A 26,112-nucleotide genomic window follows, 5' to 3' on the forward strand; every position below is an offset into this window, starting at 1 on the left:
TAATTCTCAGAGAGGTGGGGGCAGTGGGCTGTTTATTACAATATTTATTACGTTTTCTTATTCGTTGGTTCAGCAACTTTGGGGATTTTTATTGAATTTGGATTCGTCGGTTTATTAAGATAAGTGTCCAAACGTTACAACCACTAATTTTAATCTACAAAATGGGTAACTTTTTGTATCATTATTGGGAATGTACACCAATTTATCAGCAGATGTCTTATCCCTTTAGATCCCTGCATAATAGTACTTGTTTAACATATTCCTATTAATTGTTGATTTTTATTTCAGTGATACCCTGTTGAACGAGATGTCTGTGTATTACTTTAATGGCGAGGGTAAATTTATCCGACCCAGGCTGACCGGAACTATGGCTGGTGCTGTCAATTGCCATCTAGGGGTAAGTGTTTCAGTTTACCTGTATTGTTACTCGTTAATTCCTCATTCTTTAACATAAATCAAATAAAATGCTGGAAAGTTATTGAATTAAAAGAAAAAAAAATTCATTTGAAGGTGTATCCCTAAGCGCTAGACCGATATGGTTCTCCTATACAATGTAGCTTCTCATGGTCATGGGAAGGTTTATAACTATTTTGGTTGAGGGTACAACCACCTTCTCAAGAGAAATCGGAGAAAAAAACTATTAACGAAAAAAATTTACGTGCCCCTAGAGGCCTCTATGGGTGTAGCCACTAGTAATAAGATAAAGGAAATAAAATACGGAAAAATTTAAATGGATAAAACACACATATTAATGTAAAATGCCTTCAACAATGAAATTATGTTTAACAATTACATTTTATGTTCTGCTAGGGTTCGAACTTTACTCCTCTAAACATTAAAAAGCACATTGATATGTCTAAACTCAAGGTAATAGCTACTTGTAAAGTTAAAAAGCCAATAAACTAATTAGATATTTAAATAAAATTACCTAATATTAAAATAATGAGGTATAAAAGAAAGCTAAGACCTTTAGAAAACTCTTTGCGCATTGAATCATCAAAAATAAATATTTCAGATTGAAGGAGATGCCGAGCTGGAGAGAAAGCAACGAATAATCAGCATGGTCTCGGAGATGTGGCATACTTCCAGTCTGGTAAGTCAGAAGGATTTTCATATTGTAGAGGAGCTTCGCGCCTAGTATCAGAATCTTTCCCTAAGCAATGGTTTAATCTCAACGACAAATGCCCCAACTGTAAAATACACACCCACACTACTAACCACTTGTTCAACTGCCCTCAAAATCGTACCAACCTAACTGTTTTATCCCTATGGACTCAGCCTATCCAGGCAGCGAATTTTCTCAACCTCGACACGGGCATAACTTGAACTGAACAGAAAAAAAGAACTGTGATGACAATTCCTGCTGGAGGCTTATCAATCAATCAATCTCAACCTAAAGTTAACATCCTTAAAAGTAAAAAGTGTTTGTCTATACCGAAGCATCTCGATAACCGCTGAACCCATCTGGTTTTCATTTACAGTAAAGCTTTTTGAAGGTCAGGGAAGGTCCATAACTAATTGGGGAGAGGGTTACTGAACCCTCTCAAAAAAAACTCAACCCAGAAAAAAATTTAAAGGGTAGAATTAACCACCCATTCCACGTTCCCTCAAGAGCCCCTAGAGGCATCCAGGGGAGTAGAGCAAATTTTAAATATTTTCCAATTTTTTTAACACAAAATTAAAAGTTTGAGGGATTTTTTGTTGTATAATTTTGCCACCCTAAAAAAACAAAAAGAACAATTTTCTTCAATTTGCCTTTACTTGCAACCCTGGACTTAAACTACAGTTTTATTTTATGACTTTAAAGAAGTAATAAATTATAGAAATATACTGTACAAATTATATTTGTTAGATAACAAACAATTAAACCACGTTAGTAACAAAATTAGGCTTTATCCCTAAAAGCCGTGTTGAGGACAAATAACCCCCCTCCCCCTATTATTTTTATTATAGATTGAAAAATGGGGAAGGGTGGTTTTTTAGTTTGTTTGTTTATTACTTTAGGTCAGGTTAGGTTATATTTGGTACTAGGCAGCCCAACAGGATTAGGGCCCCTCTCAGGGACAACCATATTTTTAATATATATGAATAACATGGGGAAGGGGGGATTATCAGGCACTATGATGGAAAGCACCCAAAATTCTATTTTTTTGAAAATTATACGAAATTGAAATTAAATAGAAGAGAGAGCGAAATAGATTAAAAGAGTAAGTTCTGTTATTTGATAATCAAATGAATAGCAAAATGAGAATAAAGATAAATAGATAGATAGAAAACTATTGAAATAGAAAGATAGTTATGGTAAATATATTTTTATTGCTAAAAGGCAACCACAGCATTTAGGATAAATTTTTACTTTGTGGTTTTTTGGTTTTGTTGTACTACATGGTAGATAGATAAATAGATAGATTACTATTTACTAGAAGGGAGTACATTACATGGTACCCAAATTTTTAGGAAAACGTTCTCTCATATGTTGGCCAAAAATCTTTGGGTACCTTAATAAATCTTGATCAGTTGGTTAAATCTTTCAGTGTCCAAATATTTCAACCAGTTATTTTAATACAGAAAAAAAAGGTTATTTTACCCATCATAATTGGGATGTACATCAATTTATTGTCTGTATATCTACAATACAGTAAAGTTTTCATAGATAATTAGTATTTTGTAAGCCTAAGAAAATTGGTATGCCTATAATTTATCTTTTTCTTAAAATGTAATTAACAATGATTTACGTATGATAGCAATACTCGACAGCCGTGCAAAAAACGCGCCAATTTTAAAAGGACGGACTACCAACGGACGATAGGATTTTTATTTTTTACATCAAGCTTTTGTCGAGCAATTAATTGAAAATGATTACTTTTAGTTTTTCGTTTGCTTGCTTGTTAGGTCAGGCTACGTAGGGTTATGTTTGGTACTGTCTAGCCCCGCAGGGTTAGGATACCGCAGTTATAGGCCCCATAGGGTTAGAGCTCCTTCGCATGGGTTAGGCATTAACAAATACCCCCCCCCCCTATTTTTTAGAATAAGGGGGGATACAGTGCTCGATAGATACTTTAAGGGAAAGCCTCTGTGGCTAAAGTTTGGCTGATGCGCGGCTACCGAGCCTTTTTTTTAAAGAACATGTTAGGCATAGTTTATGGCTTGAAATTGCATTAAGTGTGCCATAGTTACAGTTTGGCTTCAAAACTAATTAATATTTGCTTCATTATAACCGGTTCGTATATTCATATTATAGACAATTTTCTGTATATAGTAAAATAAAAATCACAATATCAATGCCAGTTTTGTTAGACTGGGGCTTCGGACCCTCGGGGCTCGCAAAACCGTAATTAATATTTTAATTTATCGTTTTATTATCCGCGGAAAGCTGTCTATAATACGATGCGATAAATAACTAGTCTAAACAGATGACTTTAGACAGTATGGCATAAGCTAGATGTTTTGCGGATTTGAAGGCACACAATTGCATTTATGTATAATTTACAGTGTCTGTATCTATGGTTTTATATTGGGATATAGGAATATGTAAATTAGAAAGTTTGAAAATTTAAATTTATTAAATATTTTCTTTAAACAGAAAAATATTTATGGAGGAAAATGACATTGGCTGATTAGTTAATCTACTTCCTTTCTTCTTTATAATCACTCACAGATTTATTTCATGCATATTGTCCTATCCCTTGATACCTGAAAAATTATCCTTGATTGCATTCTGCATTCTTGAACATGCAATGTGAATACCAGTTTTTTTACCCTAGTCAGGGAAAAAGGATAATTCATCGCGAGAAAAACTGCCATACTATAGAGAGAGTGGGGACAATGGGCTGTTTATTAAACTAGCCTTTAGGGACTTTAGTGAATTCTGATTGGTTGTTTAAGTTAGTTGAGTGTTCAAACGTTTCACTACTAATTATCATTGGTGATGTACATCAATTTATCGGCCATTGTCTTCTCCCTTTATATCTCTGGCCATATTTTCTTTTATTTTGATATTTACTATTTACACAATAAATGTAATCAGTATAGATTTTATAACCCAGACAACTACCTGGCCTCTGTTCCCTAACCCTTTTTCGTCTGCTAGCAAATTACTGTCTGCTCTTTTGTAGCGACTTGGATGTATTAATATTTATGATACTATTGGCTGATATTCAAAGACCCTATTGAAAGTCGGCATTGGGTCTACAGATTTGTGACATAGAGTTATTTTACCCCTTCCCCCTCTATTGTGTAACTCGAATATTAACATCATGCTAATGGATTTAGGATGTTTTTTTTTGCCATAAGCTTTATCTCTTTTCCTACCTTATACAGTAAGCAGTAGAGAACCATTTTAATAGGGCCTCGTGAACCATTTTAATGAAATAATGAGGAACCAGTGATCTAAAGGAAAAAGACAATGGCCGATAAATTGAAGTGCATCACCATTGATGATTTACAAAAATTACACATTGTCTAGATTACCATTAAAAGATAAAACGTTTGAACACTAAACTTAATGAACCAACCAATCAACATTCAATAAAAGTCCCCACAGTTGTTAAGCCAATGAATGAGAAAACGTTATTATAAAACTTTGGGGACTAGTTTAAAAAACAGCCCAATGTTGATAAGAAACAATAAGGAAATAATTGTTTATTGTTGATAACAAATTGATTTATGTGACAATTCAATTTTCTGTCTAGAAATAAGGAGGTTTAATTTTTTTTGCGTTTTTCGGACTGTCGAATGAAAAAACAAAAATGCTAATTTTTTTGCGGAGAGGGAGAGAGCGGACAATGAGCTGTTTAATACACTAGTCTCCAAAGTTTGATAATTACGTTTTCTTATTCGTTGACTTAATTAACGTTTCAACCACTGAATTAAATCTACATAAAGGGCAATTTTGTGTATCATTATTTGGGTTGTAAATCAATTTATCGGCTATTGTCTTATCCCTTTAGATCCCTGCTTACCTACTAAAACCCTTCCTATTGACGCCATTATTTTCCCGTAGGGTTTATACAGTATGCATTGTTTAAAATTGCACTTTCTGGTTTTATCCAAGCAAAAACACAATGAAAATTGATAAGTATATTGGAGAAAAAGGGCTTTGTATAAAATGTATTTATAAAATACGTGGATTTATTGACAGGGGAAAATTTGTCGTCAATTTAGGTTGCTAATATGGAATTTATTGGTTAGTTCGTTTATCCAGAAGGAGGGGAAAAGATGTGGTAAATGGGGGGATGGGAGTGATCGTTGTTTTAGCAAGCTACAAGTTTTATTTGATAAACAAATTAAGATGTAAAATCTAAGTTAAAATAAATCCATTACCCCCTCAAATAAAATTTTAGGTGCAGCAACTATTTTTTTGCCTGGGGGGGGGGGGGGTTGGCCCAAATTAAAATTTAATGTTGACACATCATTCCCGCATGCCCTTGATTATAAACATATTTTCATTCGATTTTTTCTTGATTTATTTACAATCTTTTATTTTAGAATAATAATTTTTAGGCATACCTATCCTGTGTTGGATGCAAATCTTGCAATCCTTATATTAGTCTTTATGTACGTACAGGCGTCGTTTTAATAAACCAACCCAAAAACAAGGACGACAAAGTCCGATTGTAGTCCAGCATTTTAAGATTTATTGTGAACAGAAAGAGGGATAGGGCAATGGTGGGATCTACTGCAGTTCACGGTAAAATATTGCTGGTAACGAATATTGCCAAAAATCTATGAATTTTAAAGGCTGCTAGCTGCCAAACGGCTGAACGTACAGATCATACCCGCACACCATTTTAAAAGGTATAAGAAGGCCTACAAATAATCTGGAATAGCCAAGATCCAATGATGCACAGGGAAAGCTTCACTAAAGAAAAAACGCGCAAAATAGGCCTTTTTTGCACAATTCTCTGAACTGCGAGATGATTATGCATTATTGATTTATGGCTATTCCAAATTATTTTTAGGCCTTCTTATGCTGCTTAAAACAGTGTGCGGGCATGATCTGTACGTTCAGCCGTTTTGCAGCTAGCAGCCTTTAAAATTCATAGATTTTTGGCAATATTCGTTACCAGCAATGTTTTACCGTGAACTGCAGTAGATCCCAATGATGATTAAATCAATCTTTTACCCCTCCAATTTTATAAAGTTTCATTTTTACACATACGAATTGGGAAACGATAGATTCTTCGTCCATTGTAATACCTCTTTAACCAGGGATCTAGAGGGCTAAGACAATAGCCGATAAATGGATGTACATCCCAAATGATAATACACAAAATTACCCTTTCTGTAGATTACAATTAGTGGTTAAAATGTTTGGACACTCAGCTTATTAAATAAACCAATCCAATTTAACAAAAGTCCCCAAAGTCGTTTAGCCAAGCCAACGAGTAATAATAACAACCTCCATAAGAGGCTTAAACCCTACGGGGCACTCCTTAGCCTAACTCTTAGAGCATAACAGATACGATATTTTTTTTAAAATGTGTTTTGTATGAAATGTTAGAGAAGCCCTGCATATAGACAGACACACTAGCATAATCCATTCTGGAGAAATTTCGCTATATTAAAAGATTTATCATTAGCTAAATCTGTTTGAATAGCTGAAATAATACTTTTAAGTTATAAGCAATTGATAAGCAATGAACCATGGCAAAACTGGTATTTCTTTTTGCTTAAATAAATAAACAAACATAATATCCTTGATGTATCTTGCAATAGTAGGTGTTTCATCACATCTGCATAGTGGGACAGCGGAAAGTGTTATGTGTGACGTCATAAAAATATGTCCAAAAAGGAAGGATGAGAAAAGTGGGAAAGGAAACCCCTATAAAAAGCGAGAGATAATAGGCGTATTTTTATGACGTCACACATGACATTTTCCGCTGTTCCCTGCATAGTATAACATCCGCATAGCGGTTAGGTTATATCAGGTATTGGGTAGCCCAGCAAGGTAAGGGCAACCCCTTTTTTAGTTTCTTTCAAAAATAATAAGTGGGGGGGGGGGGGCAGTGCTCGCCAGGCACTTTTTAGGAAATCCCCACTATGTAGAAACCGGGGACCAAAAGAGACAAGACAATGGACGATTAATTGGTGTACATCCCCAATGATGATACACATAATTAACCCTTCTGTAGATTACAATTAGTGTTTGAATCGTTAGGCACTTAGCTTAATAAATTAACAAATCAAAAGTCCCAAAAGTTCTTTAGCCAACGAATCAGAAAAAAAAAATGGAGACTAGTGTAATTAACAGCCAAATGTCCTGGGAAAAACGCATTTCCATACATATGCGTAGGTGATTGTACACCATGTTGAATTTTATTATTGCAATTTTGCGCATTGGCTAGGATTGGGCTAGGCTATACGTAGGCTACGTACTATAACAACTTATATGGGGATAAAGGAGTTTTAAATTGGCTTCTGTCTAGAAAATTGTATATGTATGTTTTTATTGCTTTGATAATAATGGATATATATTTAATTGGATGTTATATCAGATTTTTATGTTCTATAATAAAGTGAAAATCGTAGTGGGCTAAAATAAAGTCAACCCACATAATCTTTTACCTCATACTCTCACTTCCTACTGGATGAACGAACTTACTAATAAATGAGTTCCATGTTAGAGATCTAAATTGACGATATTTTTGTATTCTATATCCCCCCCCCGGGCCCCCCCCCCCCCCCACCCACAACATCAAAAATAGACAATTCTCGACAAATCATAGCATTACTGAATCTAAATAATTTGACAATTCCTTCATTCTATTGCTGGTGCATATTCTTGATTGCTGGTTAGGGCTGGATCAATGCAGCCAGAGTTCAAGTTAAACCATTTTTTAGCAGTGCAGTTGAGCAGGGAGGAAGGAGACATTGCGCTGTTTATTACACCAGTACCCAAAGTTTTCTTATTCGTTAGCTTAACAACTTTAGGGACTCAAAATTTTGATTGGTTAGTTCATTTAGTTGAGTATCAATTCGTTTCAACCACCAATTGTAATCTACAGAAGGTATAATTATGTTATGTGTATCATCATTGGGGATGTGCATCAATTTATCTGCCATTGTCTTATCCCTGGCAGTTGGGGTTACTCAGGGATCTTAAGGGATAAGACAATCAATGATAAACTGATATACCCTCTCAGTGATTATAAACAAAAGTACCCCTTCTGCATTAGTCCCCAACATACACATTAAAAAAGTTTTTGAGTCATTGAGTAATGTAACTTAGTTATAAATTTTTGGGTACCATTGTAATTTTCAGTCTAATACCCCCTCCCTCCCCCATACCTGGTTTTACTGTACGTAAGTCTGTTAGACATCAAAGTGTGTTACGCATAATGACATTAAGTTCCTTTTTCGTTGGCAAAATTGAAAATAACAAATTGTAAAACTGAATGAACTTTTGTGAAATGGTTTGAATATTGAGATAAGCTCACATATTTCAAAAAACTTTTTTTGCCAGCGGCTTTTTAAAATGATTTATGATGATAGCTTTGTTTCAGTTTAATTTACACCAAGTCACTATTTGCTAGCATTCGATACATTATTACTTGGATGTTGCACCAGATTGTCATGTACTTAGATAAGTAATGCTCGAAGCTGGCTAAAATAACGATACCCCCCCCCCCCATCCAACCATTTTACTCCATCCTTTCCCCTCTTACTGCATGAACGAACAGACCAATAAATGAGGTCCATATTAACAGGCTAAATTGACAACAAATTTCCCGCTGTCAATATATCCTCATATATCCTGTAACCATTTTGCAAGATCATATATTCAGCGCATTTTCTTTGTTTATAATCATGTTTTTAATTAATATTTTGATAAAGAGCTTGATAATCAAGTATTAAATTGAAATAATGCGATTCATAGATTTATTTTATAATTTTTAACGTTGTTTTGGTTTACACCGTGTATCTTTATTTAAAGGATGACAACATCCATAAAAGCGAAGCCCTGAAAGGTAGAAGAAACAAACATTAACATTTGTAGAGTGCCAGAACTGAATAAGCAGAATATATAAAGGTTTATGTCTAAACAAAATTATAAGTTTATTTCATAAAGGTTCAAATAAGGTTGGGTTAGGATGCCTGCGGTAGGGGGTAGTTGCGGCATAGAGTGTCTGATTCATATTTCAAGCTGTTCAGCTTCTTGAAAGCAGTCTGGATTGTTGCGACAGCAGCTTCGTAAAAGCTGCGCAAATGATTTTTCTGCGACTGCAGTTTTTTTTCTCAAAATAACTGACTGCGGGTTGCAGAGACTAGTTGTTAATTGTATAAGTTGGCTATGGCCAGGGGCGTCCAAGCTTTTTATTTTGGGGGGGGGGGTAAAATTTTTTTAAGGGGGGGGGTAATTCGGTTTTGGGGGGGGTAAAATGGCGCGCCGCAAATTTTTTTACCCCTCCCAAAATTTTTACCCCGGGGGTAAAATTTGCTTGGGGGGGTAATTACCCCCCCTGAAATCTGTTGGCAGGGGTAAAATTTGTTTACCCCCCCCAAAATATACCCCCGGGGTAAAATTTTTGAGGGGGGTAATTTAAATTTTATCAAAAATTTAGTATTAAAAATGCGCGCGAAGCGCGCAAAAAATTTTTTTTGTTAGAGATTTTCTATTTTGGGGGGGTATTTACCCCCCCAAAATTGTTTGGGGGGGGTAAATACCCCCTCCTAAATGGTTGGGGGTGCCTACGGCACCCATAGGGTAGGGGTAAATTTTAAATGGGGGGGGTAAAATGAAAAAAATTTTGGGGGTGCCTACGCGAAGCGCGCAAAAATTTTTTTTGTTAGAGATTTTCTATTTTGGGGGGGTATTTACCACCCCAAAATTGTTTGGGGGGGTAAATACCCCCTCCTACGGCACCCCCAGGGTAGGGGTAAATTTTAAATGGGGGGGTAAAATGAAAAAAATTTTGGGGGTGCCTACGCGAAGCGCGAAAAAATTTTTTTTTGTTAGAGATTTTCTATTACCCCCTCCTAAATGGTTGGGGGTGCCTACGGCACCCGTAGGGTAGGGGTAAATTTTAAATGGGGGGGGTAAAATGAAAAAAAAATTTGGGGGTGCCTACGCGAAGCGCGCAAAAATTTTTTTTTGTTAGAGATTTTCTATTTTGGGGGGGTATTTACCCCCCCAAAATTGTTTGGGGGGGTAAATACCCCCTCCTACGGCACCCCCAGGGTAGGGGTAAATTTTAAATGGGGGGGTAAAATGAAAAAAATTTTGGGGGGGATAATCGCCCCATTACCCCCCCCCCCCTTGGACGTCTATGGCTATGGCTTAGGCTTATTGGGTGGCTTCTGTTTGCCGCATGGCTGAATATTATGAATGTTAAGAAATACATTAGTATTAGGCGGCTATGTCTTGGTTTCTAGAAGAAAAAATTGTCTGTAACCTAATGAAGTTGCTTATTTCCTTTAAAATTACCAAAAAAAAGTTTCGAGATGTAATGCTTTGAAAAGAAATTTTATGCAGTTGTCATTCTTTTCTTTTCCTTAATAGTTATTAATAGCGCAACTACTTTAAAGATAATTTTTTCGCAAATATATTTTTACAGAGATTGTTAAAATTTAAATTAGTATTTTAAAAATTAATAAGCAACAAATTTCGTTTAGTCAAGTAGCTCACGCTTGGCTGACTTTATAAAGTAGTAAGGTTTTTTTTGTAAAGCTTAAGATTTCATTACCTATTAAACTGATTGAGTTCTCCTTTTTATGGAAGCTTTTTAGGCTATTTTTGCTTACTTTTACAACTTTGAATATAAAGCCCCTATTTGCTAGGGACGCAACCGCCGCGCTGGTATAAGAAAAAAAATACCATTTTTTTGAACATTTTTATTCTTGTTTTATGATATCTGTATATAAAATGTGATGTTAACAAAACTGAAAGTGTACTAAAACCTAAAAAAGTGTACAAATTTCTAATAAAAATGTCTCATCATAATATTATATCATTAAAACAACACACTCAAAATATCAGGGTTCGGAAGCCGCGCTATCAGCCGCGCGGCTGCGGCTGCGGCTGAATCCTAATTTGCGGCTGCGGCTGTGGCTGCGGCTGCTTAAAGTTATGGAAGTGGCTGAGGCTGAGAGTGGCTGAGGCTTAGTGCGGCTGAGAGTGGCTGCGGCTGAATGCGGCTGAGGCTTAATAAGAATTTGGGTGGCTGAGGCTTACAGTGGCTGAATTGGAATTTTGTGGCTGAGGCTTCGAGCGGCTGAGGCTTACAGTGGCTGAGGGTGGCTGAGGCTTACAGTGGCTGAAGGATTTGTGGCTGAGGCTGCGGCTTACTAAAAGCCGCACGGCTCATAGCGGCTGCGGCTTACAGTGGCTGATTGGAAAATTAAGCCGCGCGGCTGAGTGAGGCTGAGGCTGAGAGTGGCTGATAACATAATTAAGCCTCGCGGCTGATTCTGAGGCTGCGGCTTACTGAAAGCCGTTCGGCTGAGGCTGTGGCTGAATTAAATTCAGCCGCGCAGCTGAATGCGGCTGCGGCTGAATACAATATTAAGCCTTGCGGCTGATCTTATGGCTGATTATAAAATAAGCTTTGCAGCTGAGGCTTCGGCTAAATTGGATTTTTTAAATGCATTCTAGCACATTTTTTGGAGAGTTGAGGGTGGTTAGGGGTTGTGAGAATAAGAGTGGAGGGAAGAGGGGGGAGGACAGCAGGATTTTTTCAAATGTTTGATTCAGAATTAGTACCCAAATTTTATACTGGTACCCAAAGTTTTATACTAGTACCCAAAGTTTATTCTGGTACCCAAAGTTTTATTCTAGTACCCAAAGTTTTATACTGGTACCCAAAATTATATACTAGTACTCAAATTTTATTTTGGTACCCAAAGTTTTATTCTAGTACCCAAAGTTTTATACTGGTACTCAAAGTTTTATACTGGTACCAAAAGTTTTAGTCTGGTACCCAAAGTTTTATAATGGTACCCAAAGTTTTAGACTAAAACCCAAAGTTTTATACAGTTACCCAAATTTTATACTGGTACCCAAATTTTATACTGGTACCCAAAGTTTTATACTGGTACCCAAAGTTTTATACTGGTACCCAAAGTTTTATACTGGTACCCAAAATTTTATACTAATACCTAAAATTTTGTTTTAATATTGGTACCCAAAGTTTTATACTGGTACCTTAAGTTTTATACGAGTACCCAAAGTTTTATACTGGTACCCAAATTTTATATTGGTACCCAAAGTTTTATACTGGTACCCAAAGTTTTATACTGGTACCCAAAATTTTATACTAATAGCCAAAAATTTATTCTGGTACCCAAAGTTTTATACTGGTACCCAAAGTTTTATACTGGTACCCAAAGTTTTATACTGGTACCCAAAATTTTATACTAATACCTAAAATTTTGTTTTAATATTGGTACCAAAAGTTTTATACTGGTACCTTAAGTTTTATACTGGTACCCAAAATTTTATACTGGTACCCAAAGTTTTATTCTGTTACCCAAAGTTTTATACTGGTACCCAAAGTTTTATACTGGTACCCAAAATTTTATACTGGTACCCAAAGTTTTATACTGGTACCCAAAGTTTTATACTAGTACCCAAAATTATATACTAGTACTCAAATTTTATTCTGGTATCCAAAGTTTTATTCTAGTACCCAAAGTTTTATACTAGTACTCAAAGTTTTATACTGGTACCCAAAGTTTTTATACAGGTACCCAAAGTTTTAGACTAGTACTAAAATTTTATTCTGGTACCCAAAGTTTTATTCTTGTACCAAAAGTTTTATACTAGAACCCAAAGTTTTATACTGGTACCCAAAGTTTTATACTGGTACCCAAAGTTTTAAACTGGTACCCAAAGTTTTATACTGGTACTAAAAATTTACTGGTACCCAAAGTTTTTTACTGGTACCCAAAGTTTTATAATAGAACCCAAAGTTTTATACTGGTACCCAAAGTTTTATACTGGTACCCAAAGTCTTAAACTGGTACCAAAAGTTTTATACTGGTACTAAAAATTTATACTGGTACCCAAAGTTTTTTACTGGTACCCAAAGTTTTATACAGGTACCCAAATTTTATACTGGTACCCAAAGTTTTATACTGGTACCCAAAGTTTTATACAGTTACCCAAATTTTATACTGGTACCCAAATTTTATACTGGTACCCAAAGTTTTATACTGGTACCCAAAGTTTTATACTGGTACCCAAAGTTTTATACTGGTACCCAAAATTTTATACTAATACCTAAAATTTTGTTTTAATATTGGTACCCAAAGTTTTATACTGGTACCTTAAGTTTTATACGAGTACCCAAAGTTTTATACTGGTACCCAAATTTTATATTGGTACCCAAAGTTTTATACTGGTACCCAAAGTTTTATACTGGTACCCAAAATTTTATACTAATAGCCAAAAATTTATTCTGGTACCCAAAGTTTTATACTGGTACCCAAAGTTTTATACTAATAGACAAAAATTTATTCTGATACCCAAAGTTTTATACTGGTACCCAAAGTTTTATACAAGATTTTTAGCAGTAGGATTTTATTTCAACATCTTTAGTTATGATGCAGTACAAAGCCTATCAACTCCCAGACGACGAGCCGATGCGCTACATGTTGAGCCACGGTCGAGGGTTTCTATGACATTAACTCAAGGTCCAACAACCCTGGATAACTAAGGGGAATTATATCTTTCCTTTGCGCCTGTTCATGTTGCACACCTAGCACCTAGGAACCATTTAATGTCTTCAGTTATAACGCAGTGTCTGCGCGAGATTTAAACCTATTACATCCCTGATGACAAGCAGATGCGCTACTTGTTGAACCTTGGGGAACCAATTCTTTCCTTTTCTGTATTAGTTTAAGTAACATCTATCCAGCAACCAACTTTTTTTTATTGAACTACCTGCCTGAAAGTTTTATGGTAATGAGTTATGCCTGTTTATGAGCCAAGGAAATCCTCCTACTCCAACTTTACATGTTGCACACCTGCCATAGCAGCAGTAGGAACCATTTAATGTCTTCAGTTATAACGCAGTGTCTGGCCGAGATTCGAACCTATTACCTCCCTGATGACAAGCAGATGCGCTTCTTGTTGAACCTTGGATAATTAAGGGGAACCAATTCTTTCCAATTTAAGTGACATCTATCCAGCAACCAACTACCTGCCAGAAAGTCCTATGGTAATGAGTTACGCCTGTTTACGAGCCAAGGAAATCCTCATACTCTAACTTTACATGTTGCATACCTGGCATAGCTGCAGTAGGAACCATTTAACGTCTTCAGTTTTCACGCAGTGTCTGGCCAAGATTCGAACCTATTACCTCCATGATGACAAGCAGATGCGCTACATGTTGAGCCATGGTACGCAGGTTAAATTTGTCTTAAAAATAATCATCTTTAAAATGCTTATCATATGTACACTTGCAATAAATGTATTTGTCATAAAAACTTACCTCTTATGAAAAATGTTTTTTTTACAAAAATGCTTTTTATTACAATAATTCATGGGTATAATTTTTATGACTAACTTTTTATGTCACATAATCTTAATGACAATGTAATTATGAAGTTATTACAAAAAATACTAAACAATAGGTACTGGAAAAAGAAGAACTGAATTAAAATAATTTTTTGGGGGGTAGGGTGATTTTTATTGGGTGGGGAGGGCCAGGGCGAGTAAATCCCATTTTTAATTTTGGGGTGATGTTTAATTTTTTTTCTAAGGCAATTTTTTTCTGGTAGTGTGATGGTACCCTCCCCCAAAATAGTTGTAAACCTTCCCAGTACCTATAAGAAACTACCCTGAATAGGAGCACCATATCGGTTTAGTAGTTAGCGAGATCCTGTAGTACAAACATATAGACAGACAAACAAACAGACATCATAATACTTAATGATCTAAAAATAAGACAAATTTTCATTTTGAAATATTGGAGCTCTGATAGCTTTTTGGTACGGTAACAGCTTTGAACCATCTATCATCCGGGTTCGAATCCCAGAAGAAGAAAAAATTTGGGGGGATGAAGGGTGACTTTTATTATTTTTTTTATGGGAAAATAGGGGGGAGTTTGGTTGAGCACCCACCAGTTTTAATTTTAGTTTTTTAAAAAATTCAAAAACTTGGAAAAGGCAATTTAAAAAGTTTTCATTAGTTCAGTAGTTATCGAATTCTTAATCTACAGACAAAATAACTCTCCATACTTTATACAAGGTTTTAGAAATAATCATATGTAATTCTTGGTGGAATTGAACAGAAAACCTTTCTTACACATTATGGTTCACTAACCCTTAGAACATAGGTGTAAAGCAATTTTATATTAAAATTTAGTTAATAATATTACAAATAAAGTAAGTTTACCTAGAACAAATCTCCTCTAATCTTTTTTTACACATTATATCCACCCTCCTTTTAAAATTTTTTTTCAACTTGAGAGGAAAATAACTAAATATAAATGAGAGGAAACAAAAATTATTGTCCATTGTCCCAATGTCCATAGCAGAATAAAAACTTTAATCACATTCAATTCTTGGTGGAATTGAACCAAGAACCTTTTCAACACACGACTGCCACACTAACCACTAGACCAAAGGTGACAGAAATTTTGAAGAAAAATTTAGGTCTAAAAAAAAATAACAATTTAATAAATTATTGGGTGCTAAATTTCATAGGTATAACTCTTATGTACATACTTTTAAAACCTGTTTTAATATGTAATGAGTTAATGGTTAAAGGATACTAGTGGCTGCGCCCCTAAAACCTCTAGGAATACTTAAGGGAAGCAAAAATAATTTATTTTGAGGGACATCTTTTTTTGGGAGGGAAAAGATACATTTCCCCAAAAAAATTATAAACTTTCCCTGGATCAATAAGAAGCTTCACATTACCACTTTATATAATAGAATATGTGGATATATTAAAAAAAAGAAAATTTGTTAATAAAATTATGGACCTCATTTATTGGCCAGTTCATTTATATATCCCATAAGAGGGGAGAGATGGATTAAAGGGGGTGTATGGGGGTTATTGTTATTTTAGCCAGCTGAGATTATTTCTTTATCAGAGTACATGAAAATATGGACAACATCAAAGTAATAATATATCGATTCATGTATTGCTTATAAATTCAGAAATTGTATAACATAATGATAAAGATAAAGAAACATTTTTTTATAATAATTGCAGTTTCGAAAATAAAATCAATTTTAGTAAGCATCTTTGTAAAATAAACAAAATCGGATGATATATGATAATCATTTAACTATTTCAATCTATCGAGTACATAAAGATTATGTAGATTTTTTTGCATATTATACAGGACAATTTATTGCATTTTACAGACCTTTTTTCAACCAACTTTAAAAAGTAAAATACATCGCTGTTTAAATTTTTTTTGTTAGAAAACATATTAGGATAATTTGTGTTCAAAATAAACACACACACACACCCTCCCCCCTCCCCAAATCTTAATTTAATTATTTTCATTAATTTAAAAATACTATGAAAAATGAAATATGTATAAATCTTTTTTTTTGCATAACTTTTTCAGTGTCTCTCATCAACCACAAAGTATTAAATACATTTAAAATTGAAGAAATATCTAAGTAGGAGAAGCTTAATTATATAGAACAAGTATTGCGTACCTAAACGGAAAAATAATAGAGAAGCTACTATATAACTTGAGTATCACAAAAATTGATTGCCCCCTGTGAGGTTTGAACTCACGGTCCCTAGTTTACAAGACGAGTGCTCTACCATTGAGCTAAATAGGCCACTTGTACAAGAAAAAAAATTTAAGATAATACAAATTCATAGTGAATATTAAGTAAATTCTGAAAAATTTGTATCTTTTAAAAACAATAAAATTAGGCAAACGTCAGTAGGGCAGTTACCCTATAAATAGTATTCAATAATATTCATAAGTATCAACGTTCAAAAACGTATTGCTCCTGGTGAAATTCGAACTTATAACCCCGGCATAACAGTGTAGAAGAACCGTGCGCTAACTGATTGCGCCACTCTGGAGCTCTTACATTACAGGTTCAAACTTTTTGTAGTTGTTCGAGATGGTAGTTTCTATGTTGTAATTTTAAAAAAACTTAAGATAAAATTTTTATGAAAGAATATAAAAAAATTTAAAAGTATAACATTTAAAAAAATTATTTTTGGGCGATGGAAATGTCTGACCCCCACCCCAAAATTAGCTCAAAACCATCCAATGTCAATATATATATAACTAGCGGCTACGCCCCTAGAGGCCTCTAGGGGGCACTTGAGGAAGAGAGAGAGTCAAATTTAATAACCCAATTTCTTATTTTAAATTTTTAAAGAAAAGTAAAGAAAAAATTTTTTTTTGGGGGGGGGGGATTTTTTTTTTTAGGGGGGGGGGGCCTCCCCCCTCATTTTTAATTTTAGTTTAAAAAATTTAAAAAAATTTTTCTTTTTTTGAGGGGGGGGATTTTTAATTTTTTTGGGGGGTTGGGGGTGTCCCACCCCCCAAAAAATAGTTATAAACCTTCCCAGGACCTATGAGAAGCTACCCTGTTAAGGAGAACCCGATCGGTTCAGCGGTTAGAGAGATCCTTCAGTACAGACACACAGATACACAGACACACAGACATCCTGTTACTTTAGTAAAAGGATTCCTGAGAAGGACAACATTGTCAGTTCAGTGGTTGCTGAGATCTTAAGATTCAGACAGACAAAATTAAATGAAAATTAAGCCCCGCGGCTGAATTGACGGCTGAGGCTTGTACTAATTTAGCACCTGCGGCTGCGGCTGGGGCTTACAATATCTCAGCCGCGCGGCTGTGTCAAAGCTGCGGCTGAATTTAATAAATTAAGCTGCGGCTGAGGCTGCGGCTTACAAATATCAAGCCGCGCGGCTGCGGCTGCGGCATAATCATAACTTTGCGTCTGCGGCTGAGGCTTTCTTGAAGCCGCGCGGCTGAGTGCGGCTGCGGCTTCAAATTATTAACAGCCGCGCGGCTGAGTGTGGCTGAGGCTTCCCCAACTATAAGCCGCGCGGCTGATTGCGGCTGAGGCTTAGAGGGGCGTTGGCTGAATGAGGCTTAGTGCGGCTGAGGCTTAATGTGGCTGAATTGGAGTTTTGTGGCTGAGGCTTACAGTGGCTGAGGCTTACAGTGGCTGAATGCGGCTGAGGCTTACAGTGGCTTATGTTTTCTTTAAGCCGCGCGGCTGCGACTATGGCTGAGGCTTATTGGGTGGCTGAGGAAGCCGCGCGGCTGATTTTGAGGCTTCTCGTAAGCCGCGCGGCTGATGGTGGCTGAGGCTGAGGCTGCGGCTGCGGCTTCCGAACCCTGCAAAATATAATAATATCAAGATTTAAGATTTAAAAGAGTATAAAATCTAAATCAATAGAATTATCAGAGATCGGAAGGGATAAGACAATGGCCGATTAATTGATATGCATCCGCAATGATGATACACAAAAAGTACTACTTCTGTAGATTAACATTAGTTGTTGAAACGTTTGGACACTCAACGTAATTTACCAATCAATCAAAATACAATAAAAGTCGCTAAGTTTTTTATTTGGGGCAGTGATCCAATGTGTCCCCAAAATTTGTTGGGAAGGGGGGATTTGTTCCATCCATCCCCTCCCCCCCCCCCCTTGGACTACCTTGTTGTAAAAATACTGTTTTGCATCTAACAGTAATATGTCTTTTAATTTGAATTTGTTATATTGTACATTAAAATAAGCCTGTAAATAATTATTTGGCCCAACCAAATGGGCAGTGTTTTGATTAAATTGAAATTAGTATAATAAGGGTCGGTCCGTCCGTAACGGATAGCTCTTTTCGTTAAATTAGACATGTTAGAATTGTCCTATTTTATACTTTGCATGATGATCCCTAAAATAGTTAGGTAGGATTTAGAAAGTGTAGCAACTCTATAATCGTTACCAGAAAGTCCGTACGTCCATTTAGATATATCCTTAAATAGTATTCTTAGTAGTGTAGCTACTCTACTAGTACAAGTTAATTAATTTTGTTTATCTTTCAGGTTCACGATGACGTCATAGACCACGCAGAATCAAGAAGAGGATACCAGTCTGTTAATGACAAGTAAGATAGATAGATAGATAAATAAATAGATAGAAGGATAGATACATTGATAAATAAATAGATAGATGATAAATAGACAGAAAATTAATATATGTAGAGATATCAGATATATATTACATAGATGGAGTAAGGGACGGATGAATAGATAGATGGATAGATAGATTGATAGATTTTTAAATTGATAGATGGGTAGATAGACAGAATACAAATAGAAAGATAAATAATAGATATATAGATAGCTAACAAGAAAGATAACCAGACAAATAGAAAGATTTATAAAAAAAGTTTGAATGATTGATGAAAAAACCTGAAAGATAAATGAATAGATGAATTATAATTGAAACTCATAATTTCAGATGGGGTGCGAAGCGGTCAATATTCACTGGAGATTATGTGTTAGCTGTTAGTGTTAAACTTTTAGCAGATAGGAAGATAGACAACTAACTGGATATATAGTTAGACAGATAGACAGAGGCAGTTAGAAAATATAGAAGACACTAAAAAGATAGATAAATATTTAGATTTGAAACTTATAATTTCAGATGGGGCGCGAAGCGGTCAATATTTACTGGAGATTATGTGTTGGCTGTTAGTGTCAAACTTTTAGCAGATACTCAAAATCCTAAGGTAACTTTTACTATCAGACAGGTTATCAGTATCAGGGAGGGCGGAGACACTAAATTAAAATAGTACCCAAAGTTTTATATCTATCTGTCATTCGTTAGCTTTGGGTATATTTAAGAAATCTTGATAAATTGGTTTAAAATAGCTCAAAATTTTAAACCAATAATTTTAATCTTTAGAAATGTTAGTTTTGTTTCTCGTTTGAAAAAAACTATGTCTAGCATCGTATTATATCCAGCTTTCTACGAATATAAAAATGTACAATCATAAGATTAAAACCAGTTTATTTAGACGTTGCCTTCGGCGCCTCGGGGCTAAAATTTTTTTATAAAAATTTCCCCCTACCAATTTCAAAGACATATTTTTATAGTATACAACAAACTTATTCCGTTCGTCTTCATTTGTTTTAATCTTTATGCTTCTCCACTTGTGAATGTTGTCATCCTTGTTATTAATGAAAGTTATCTTTAATATTTCTTTTAAAAATCCCCCTCCCTGCCATAATTAAAACCAGTAAAATCTAAAATTTATGACAAATCAAAACGCCTACTTTGCCTTCTAAAATACGAAGAAGGGCATAGGAGGACGGGGAAATGAATTCTAAAAAAAAAACTGGCATGATCTAATAGTAACAGGATGTTTTCCTGTATGTATGTCTGTCTGAACCTTAAGATCTCTCTACTCGAATAATGGACATATTCCCATCAACAAGCCGACGTGTTAGTTATACCGCAGTTCCAATAAAATAACTTATTCTTCCCCCCCCCCCCTTCCCCATCCTATTTTTTTTCTTCAGATAAAAACTCCCTGACTACAATTTTTCTTCAATTATTTGGCTTAACGAATATTTTTATTGCCTGAAAAGTAATTTTTTATTCAGGGAGAGAGGGGACAATGGATTGTAAATTGCACTGCCTTCGTTCTGCTGTTCGTTAAATTTAAACAAAGGGGAGGGGGCGAATAAGATGGATTGGGTTGTACAAAATAATCGTGTTCAAAATTTTCCACCAATGATTTTAATTTAGAATGGATGTATTTTTTTCACCGGTAACATTTCAACTGAAATATTTTGAGAATAAAAATGTTATTTCAGCTGTTTTTCACGGGTTGTCTCTGTAGTAATGACTCCATGATTATCTGTACAAGTTATTTTTTTAATTGATTATTGCTAGATGGTTATACATTAGAGTAACACAATAGAGGGGGAAGGGGCAAAACAATTGTATACCCCCACCCCGTAGAGCTGTGTCGACTTTCAATTGGGTCTTTGAATATCAGCCCTTAGCGTTGGGATTATTAATAAATTCAAGTCGCTATAAAAGAGCAGAAAGACATTTTCTAACAGACAAAAAAGGACCTCAACACTGGACCCAGGTAGTTGTCTGGGTTGTACATCTATATTTTTCAGATTTATTGGTTATACATTATTCCTGTATCTACGTAGTTGATACTTCAATAAGATATGAACAACGCATTTAATTTCACATACACACAAAAAACAATATATTAACAAAATTACTAAAATCAAAGATTATTAGAACAGAAATATCAAAGGATTTTTTTAATCCAAAGAATATAGACTTCCAATTATAGAAAAAGCGATTACATATTTAAGTTTTTAATTTAAATACTATTAATTTCACATTAAAAATGATGTGCTTAAGATACTTTCCTATAAAATTGAATGGCGTTTCTAATATGAATAAAGTCTCGTTTAGGCTTAATAATATTTTGACAATCTTTTATTTTGATTGCGGAAATGGTGGTTCAACTTTACTTAAAATTTTCTTACAAATTTTAAGATCTCTATTGGTTACCAAGGATGAAAACAGCCATATAAAACAAAATGTTTTCAAAGCCAACATGGTTGTTGTAAACCATAATAATAAAATTTTAAAATGAAAGCTTTTTCATAATTAGGATCAGTCCATCCGTCCGGAACGGATAACTTTTTTCGTTAATTTAATCGTGTTAGAATTGTCCTTTCCATTTTCAAACTTTGCATGGTGATTCCTGTAATAGTTAGGTACGATTTAGAAAGCGTAGCAACTCTTTAATCGTTACCAGAATGCTGTACGTCCATTTAAAACATGCTGACTTCTACATTTATTTTCTGTTTATTTTTACAAGTTTTAATGTTTAGACATATGCTTTTATGGATGTTGTCATCCTTGTTTCCCTGTAAATATGTGTAACAAAACTAAATCTTGAAATTAGAAATAGATGTCAAAATGTTTAATTAAATCAAGAAGGTTTTTTAAGCTGTATAATTTATAGGGGATAAGATTTTAATTGACGTCATAACCATATCCTGTTTCCCTGATTTTTAAAAGCGAAGCTTTTCTATAATTAGGGTCTGTCCGTCCGTCCGTCCGTCCGTCCGTCCGTCCGTCCGTACGTCCGTCCGTCCGAGATAGATAGCTTTTATTCGTTAATTTAGGCATGTTAGAATTGTCCTATCGATTTCAAACTTTGCATGATGATTCCTGTAGTAGTTGGGTACGATTTTGAAAGCGTAGCAACTCTATAATCATTACCAGAATGTCCGTACGTCCATTTTAAACATGTTGATTTTTCTACTTTTTTAACAACAAATTTTCAAGTGTTTTAATTATCCGTTTGATCTGATTTTTGGTATATTGATTCCTGGGACAACAAAGAAAAAATTGTAAGCGAAGCAACTCTATAATCAAGTCCAAAAAGGTAAGTATGTCCATAAACATTATCCTGTTTTTAAGCAGTTTTTCAACAAATTTACCTACAATTTTGATTCGACATTTATACATTTATGTTCCGATTTTTCAGTTCAGATACTATACAAGTGTTAATGTCCGTTTGTCCTACTGTTTCAGTGCTTCGCTTTTATGGATGTTGTCATCCTTGTTTTCCTATAATTAATAGAGCTTCACATCCAATTGTGCAAATCATGTAATAACAAAATATATTTTAAAGCATAGATCTTTCGACAATACCCGATAAACAAATTGTATCCCATATGTGATGACAAACAAAATTACACCTAACGTAGATTGATAGAAAAGTTTAGACGCTTTCACGTTGTACAAACCAATTAAGGTTCCAAGTAGAGACTAACGAATGGCAGAAAGAGTTTATTGGGGTCGGAATGATTTATTTTTTGTCCCCTCTATTCTAGCTTTTAAAACCAGGGAGTGGGGAGACAATGGACTGTTTATGTCCCCAAAGTTAAATGATAACGTTTTCTTATCTTAATTTAATTGAATTTTTATTGGTTGTTTAATTTAGTTGAGTGTCCAAACGTTTGTACATTTAATTGTATCTAAAAAGGGGTTATTTTATGTATCATCATTGGAATGTACATACATCAAATGATCCGCCATTGTCTTATCCCTTAAGATCCCTGTTAAAACTATTGGATCTACTGCAGTTCACGGTAAATATTGCTGGTAACGGATATTGCCAAAAATCTATGAATTTTAAAGGCTGCTAGCTGCCAAATAGCTGAACGTACAGATCATACCCGCACACCATTTTAAGCGGTATAAGAAGGCCTACAAATAAACTGGAATAGCCAATAAGCTATAAAAATTGGAAAGAATTTTAATGAATTTAACAGATTTGAAATCTGCATAAAATTTTAAGGATTTTTTATAAAATTCGTTTTTTATATAATTCATTATTTAAAAGCGCAAATCCAATTTAAGTTAATAAATTTTGACCAATAGGATAGGTGGATTGGAAACTACCTGCGCTCTAATTGGTTGAATGATGTACGTCACTTAAGCTTCTCCAATCAGAGAGCAGATAGTTTTCAATCCACCAATCAAAGATGTCAAAATTATTTAACTTAGTTTGTATTTGCGCTTATAGATAAAGAATTATAAAAAAAACGAATTTTATAAAAATTCCTTAAATTTTATGCAGATTTCAAATCTATTATATTCATTAAAATTCTTTCCAATTTTTATAGCTTAATAGCCAAGATCCAATGATGCACAGGGAAAGCTTCACTGAAGAAAAAACGCGTAAAATAGGCATTTTTGCGAATTTCTCTGCACTGCGAGATAATTATGCATTACTGATTCATGGCTATTCCAGATTATTTATAAGCCTTCTTAAACTGATTAAAACAGTGTGCGGGCAAGATCTGTACGTTCAGCCGTTTGGCAGCTAGCAGCCTTTAAAATTCATAGATTTTTGGCAATATCCGTTACCAGCAATATTTTACCGTGAACTGCAGTAGATCCAAACTTTTGTTACATCTTGATTTGTACAAACAAGCAGTTCTATAGAAGGGCTAATTTTGTTTATCATCATAAGTAATTTCACTGTCCATTAATTTATTGTTTATTGTCTTATCCCTTAAAATCCCTGAATTAATTAATATTTAATTTTAGGTTATAGAGACGATGTCACAAATTTTATCAGATCTAGGAACAAAGTGACCCTTTAATTTACTTTTCAAACTAGCTTCGAATCCGATTAATTTTAGAACCGATTTTCAGCCATATTGAAAAATCAAGTTTTAGAGCCAACCTTTTTAAAAGTGAAAAAGAATCATTATTGAGATAACATGTAGTCTATATCTTCTTATTATTTTCTGCAATACAATTTTTGCAATCATAAAGGAATTGTTTCTTTTTTAATTGACAGAAAGGCAATTTTAATTGACATGTCATGTTTAACTGAAATGATTATGAAAAAAGGATGACAAAATCCATTTGTAGCAAAGTATAAACAAATAAATAAAAGAGCAAATGATCTGTGATCATAATTAAAGAAAGGAGGAATAAGAAAGAATAGAAGATAGAATAATAAATAAAATCACGAAACATTTATAAAGGTATTTATATGTTGTTTAATGCATGAACAACAGACAGACATACATAGTAAGTTGTTTACTGGATGCTTTTTGGAAAGGTTATCTGATTTAAAGTAGAAATAAATAATAGAGTAGCTTCGCAACTTAAAAGTTTTAGTGATTCCCTTGATGATTAGGCTATACATGTTTTTCAATGGTTACACTGAAGATTTATCGATTCCCATAAGGATTACATTACCAATGTATTTTAATGTTTTCAAATAAATTAAGAAAAAAATCTTCGAACTGAAAAATATATCGAAAAAAATCCTCGAATGAAAACATCAAATAATGTTAAATCTAATCTTTCTAGTGCTACGTGTAAAAATGAAAAATTATTCTAAGGGCACTTTTGAATTTTTTAGTAAACGGAGAATTCCAACAAATGTCAAACAGGTTTGTTTTACTTTTTTTTATCAAATAGTTATTCACACGTTTTATAGTAATTTTGGAGAAAATAGGCCATCACGTAGAGAGGGGATATTGGACTGCAAATCATAATAGGTACCCATTGTTATTTAAACATGCTCTCGTTGGCTTAAAAACTATGGGTACTTTTTTATTATATTTTGATTGGTTGGGCAACTTAATGAAATAATGTTTCCAATATGGCCTCGAACCCGATTTATATCCACTTGATTAGAACCGGTTCTGATTAATACTGACAAATCATGTATAGCATTGTATTACAGAATATTATCCACAAATATTAAAATAAAAATCATAAGATTGATACCAGTTTTGTTAGCCCGAACCTACGGCCGTTTGGGCTAACAATACTGGTTTTAAACTTTTTAAAAACCTTTTTTATGTTAATATTCGCGAAAAGCTGTATATAATACGATGCGATAAATAACTAATCTTGTCTTTTTAGAGAGGACGATGAAGACAGATTTCAACTTTACCTGGACAAAACTTTTAACAAGACAGCCAGTCTCATGGCCTACAGTTGTAAGGTAGGTGCCCTACTAGAGAGAGAAGTCAATGGGCTGTTTATTACACTAGTCCCCAAAGTTTTATAATAACGTTTTTGTATTCGTTGGCTTTACAACTTTTGGGACTATAGTGAATTTTAATTGGTTGGTTATTTACGTTTCTAACCACTAATTGTAATCTACAGAATGGGTAACTTTGTGTATCATCATAGGGGATGTACATCAGTTTATTAGCCATTGCCTGATGGCCTAAAGTTGTAAGGTAGGTGCACTACATGCTATGCATACCCATATAAATATAATGAAACATTAGACGACCGAGCATTATTTAGTACTGAAGCTACTAAATAATTTCCTTTTGGAAAATGTGATTTTCTCTAGGGCTATCTAAGATAAACAAATAAAATGTTTAGTGAAGATTGTTATGGCATGTACGCATCTAGTCTTTACATTGTTTTGTCCGTTTGTTTGTCTTTCATTCTTAAAAAGACATAAAACTTAATTTATCATAAAGAATTTCTTTGATTCTTAGGCATATTCTACACTTTTTTGACAATTGAACATCTTCTCTTTTGTTTGTTTGTTTGTCTTTCCATGTTTAAATTTGTGCTTCTCTACTTTTAATGTTGTCATCCTTGCTTAGAATGC

The 26,112-nt window shown here is 34.3% G+C and overlaps 1 protein-coding gene across 1 annotated transcript in view; it reads left to right on the forward strand.

The window, feature by feature from the left end:
- LOC145334174 (all trans-polyprenyl-diphosphate synthase PDSS1-like) overlaps nt 1–26,112 on the forward strand; it is a 320,870-nt gene that overhangs the window by 283,085 nt on the left and 11,673 nt on the right. Inside the window, exons 5-11 of the mRNA XM_080179538.1 lie at nt 289–397; nt 1,016–1,093; nt 19,004–19,065; nt 19,608–19,692; nt 24,066–24,099; nt 24,892–24,925; nt 25,404–25,485. Of these exons, the coding sequence (XP_080035664.1) occupies nt 289–397; nt 1,016–1,093; nt 19,004–19,065; nt 19,608–19,692; nt 24,066–24,099; nt 24,892–24,925; nt 25,404–25,485 (484 nt within the window). The remainder of the gene's footprint in view (nt 1–288; nt 398–1,015; nt 1,094–19,003; nt 19,066–19,607; nt 19,693–24,065; nt 24,100–24,891; nt 24,926–25,403; nt 25,486–26,112) is intronic.

The sequence above is a fragment of the Acartia tonsa genome, chromosome 12 (assembly GCF_053477335.1).
Source record: "Acartia tonsa isolate MP-2025a chromosome 12, ASM5347733v1, whole genome shotgun sequence".
Lineage (NCBI taxonomy): Eukaryota > Metazoa > Arthropoda > Copepoda > Calanoida > Acartiidae > Acartia > Acartia tonsa.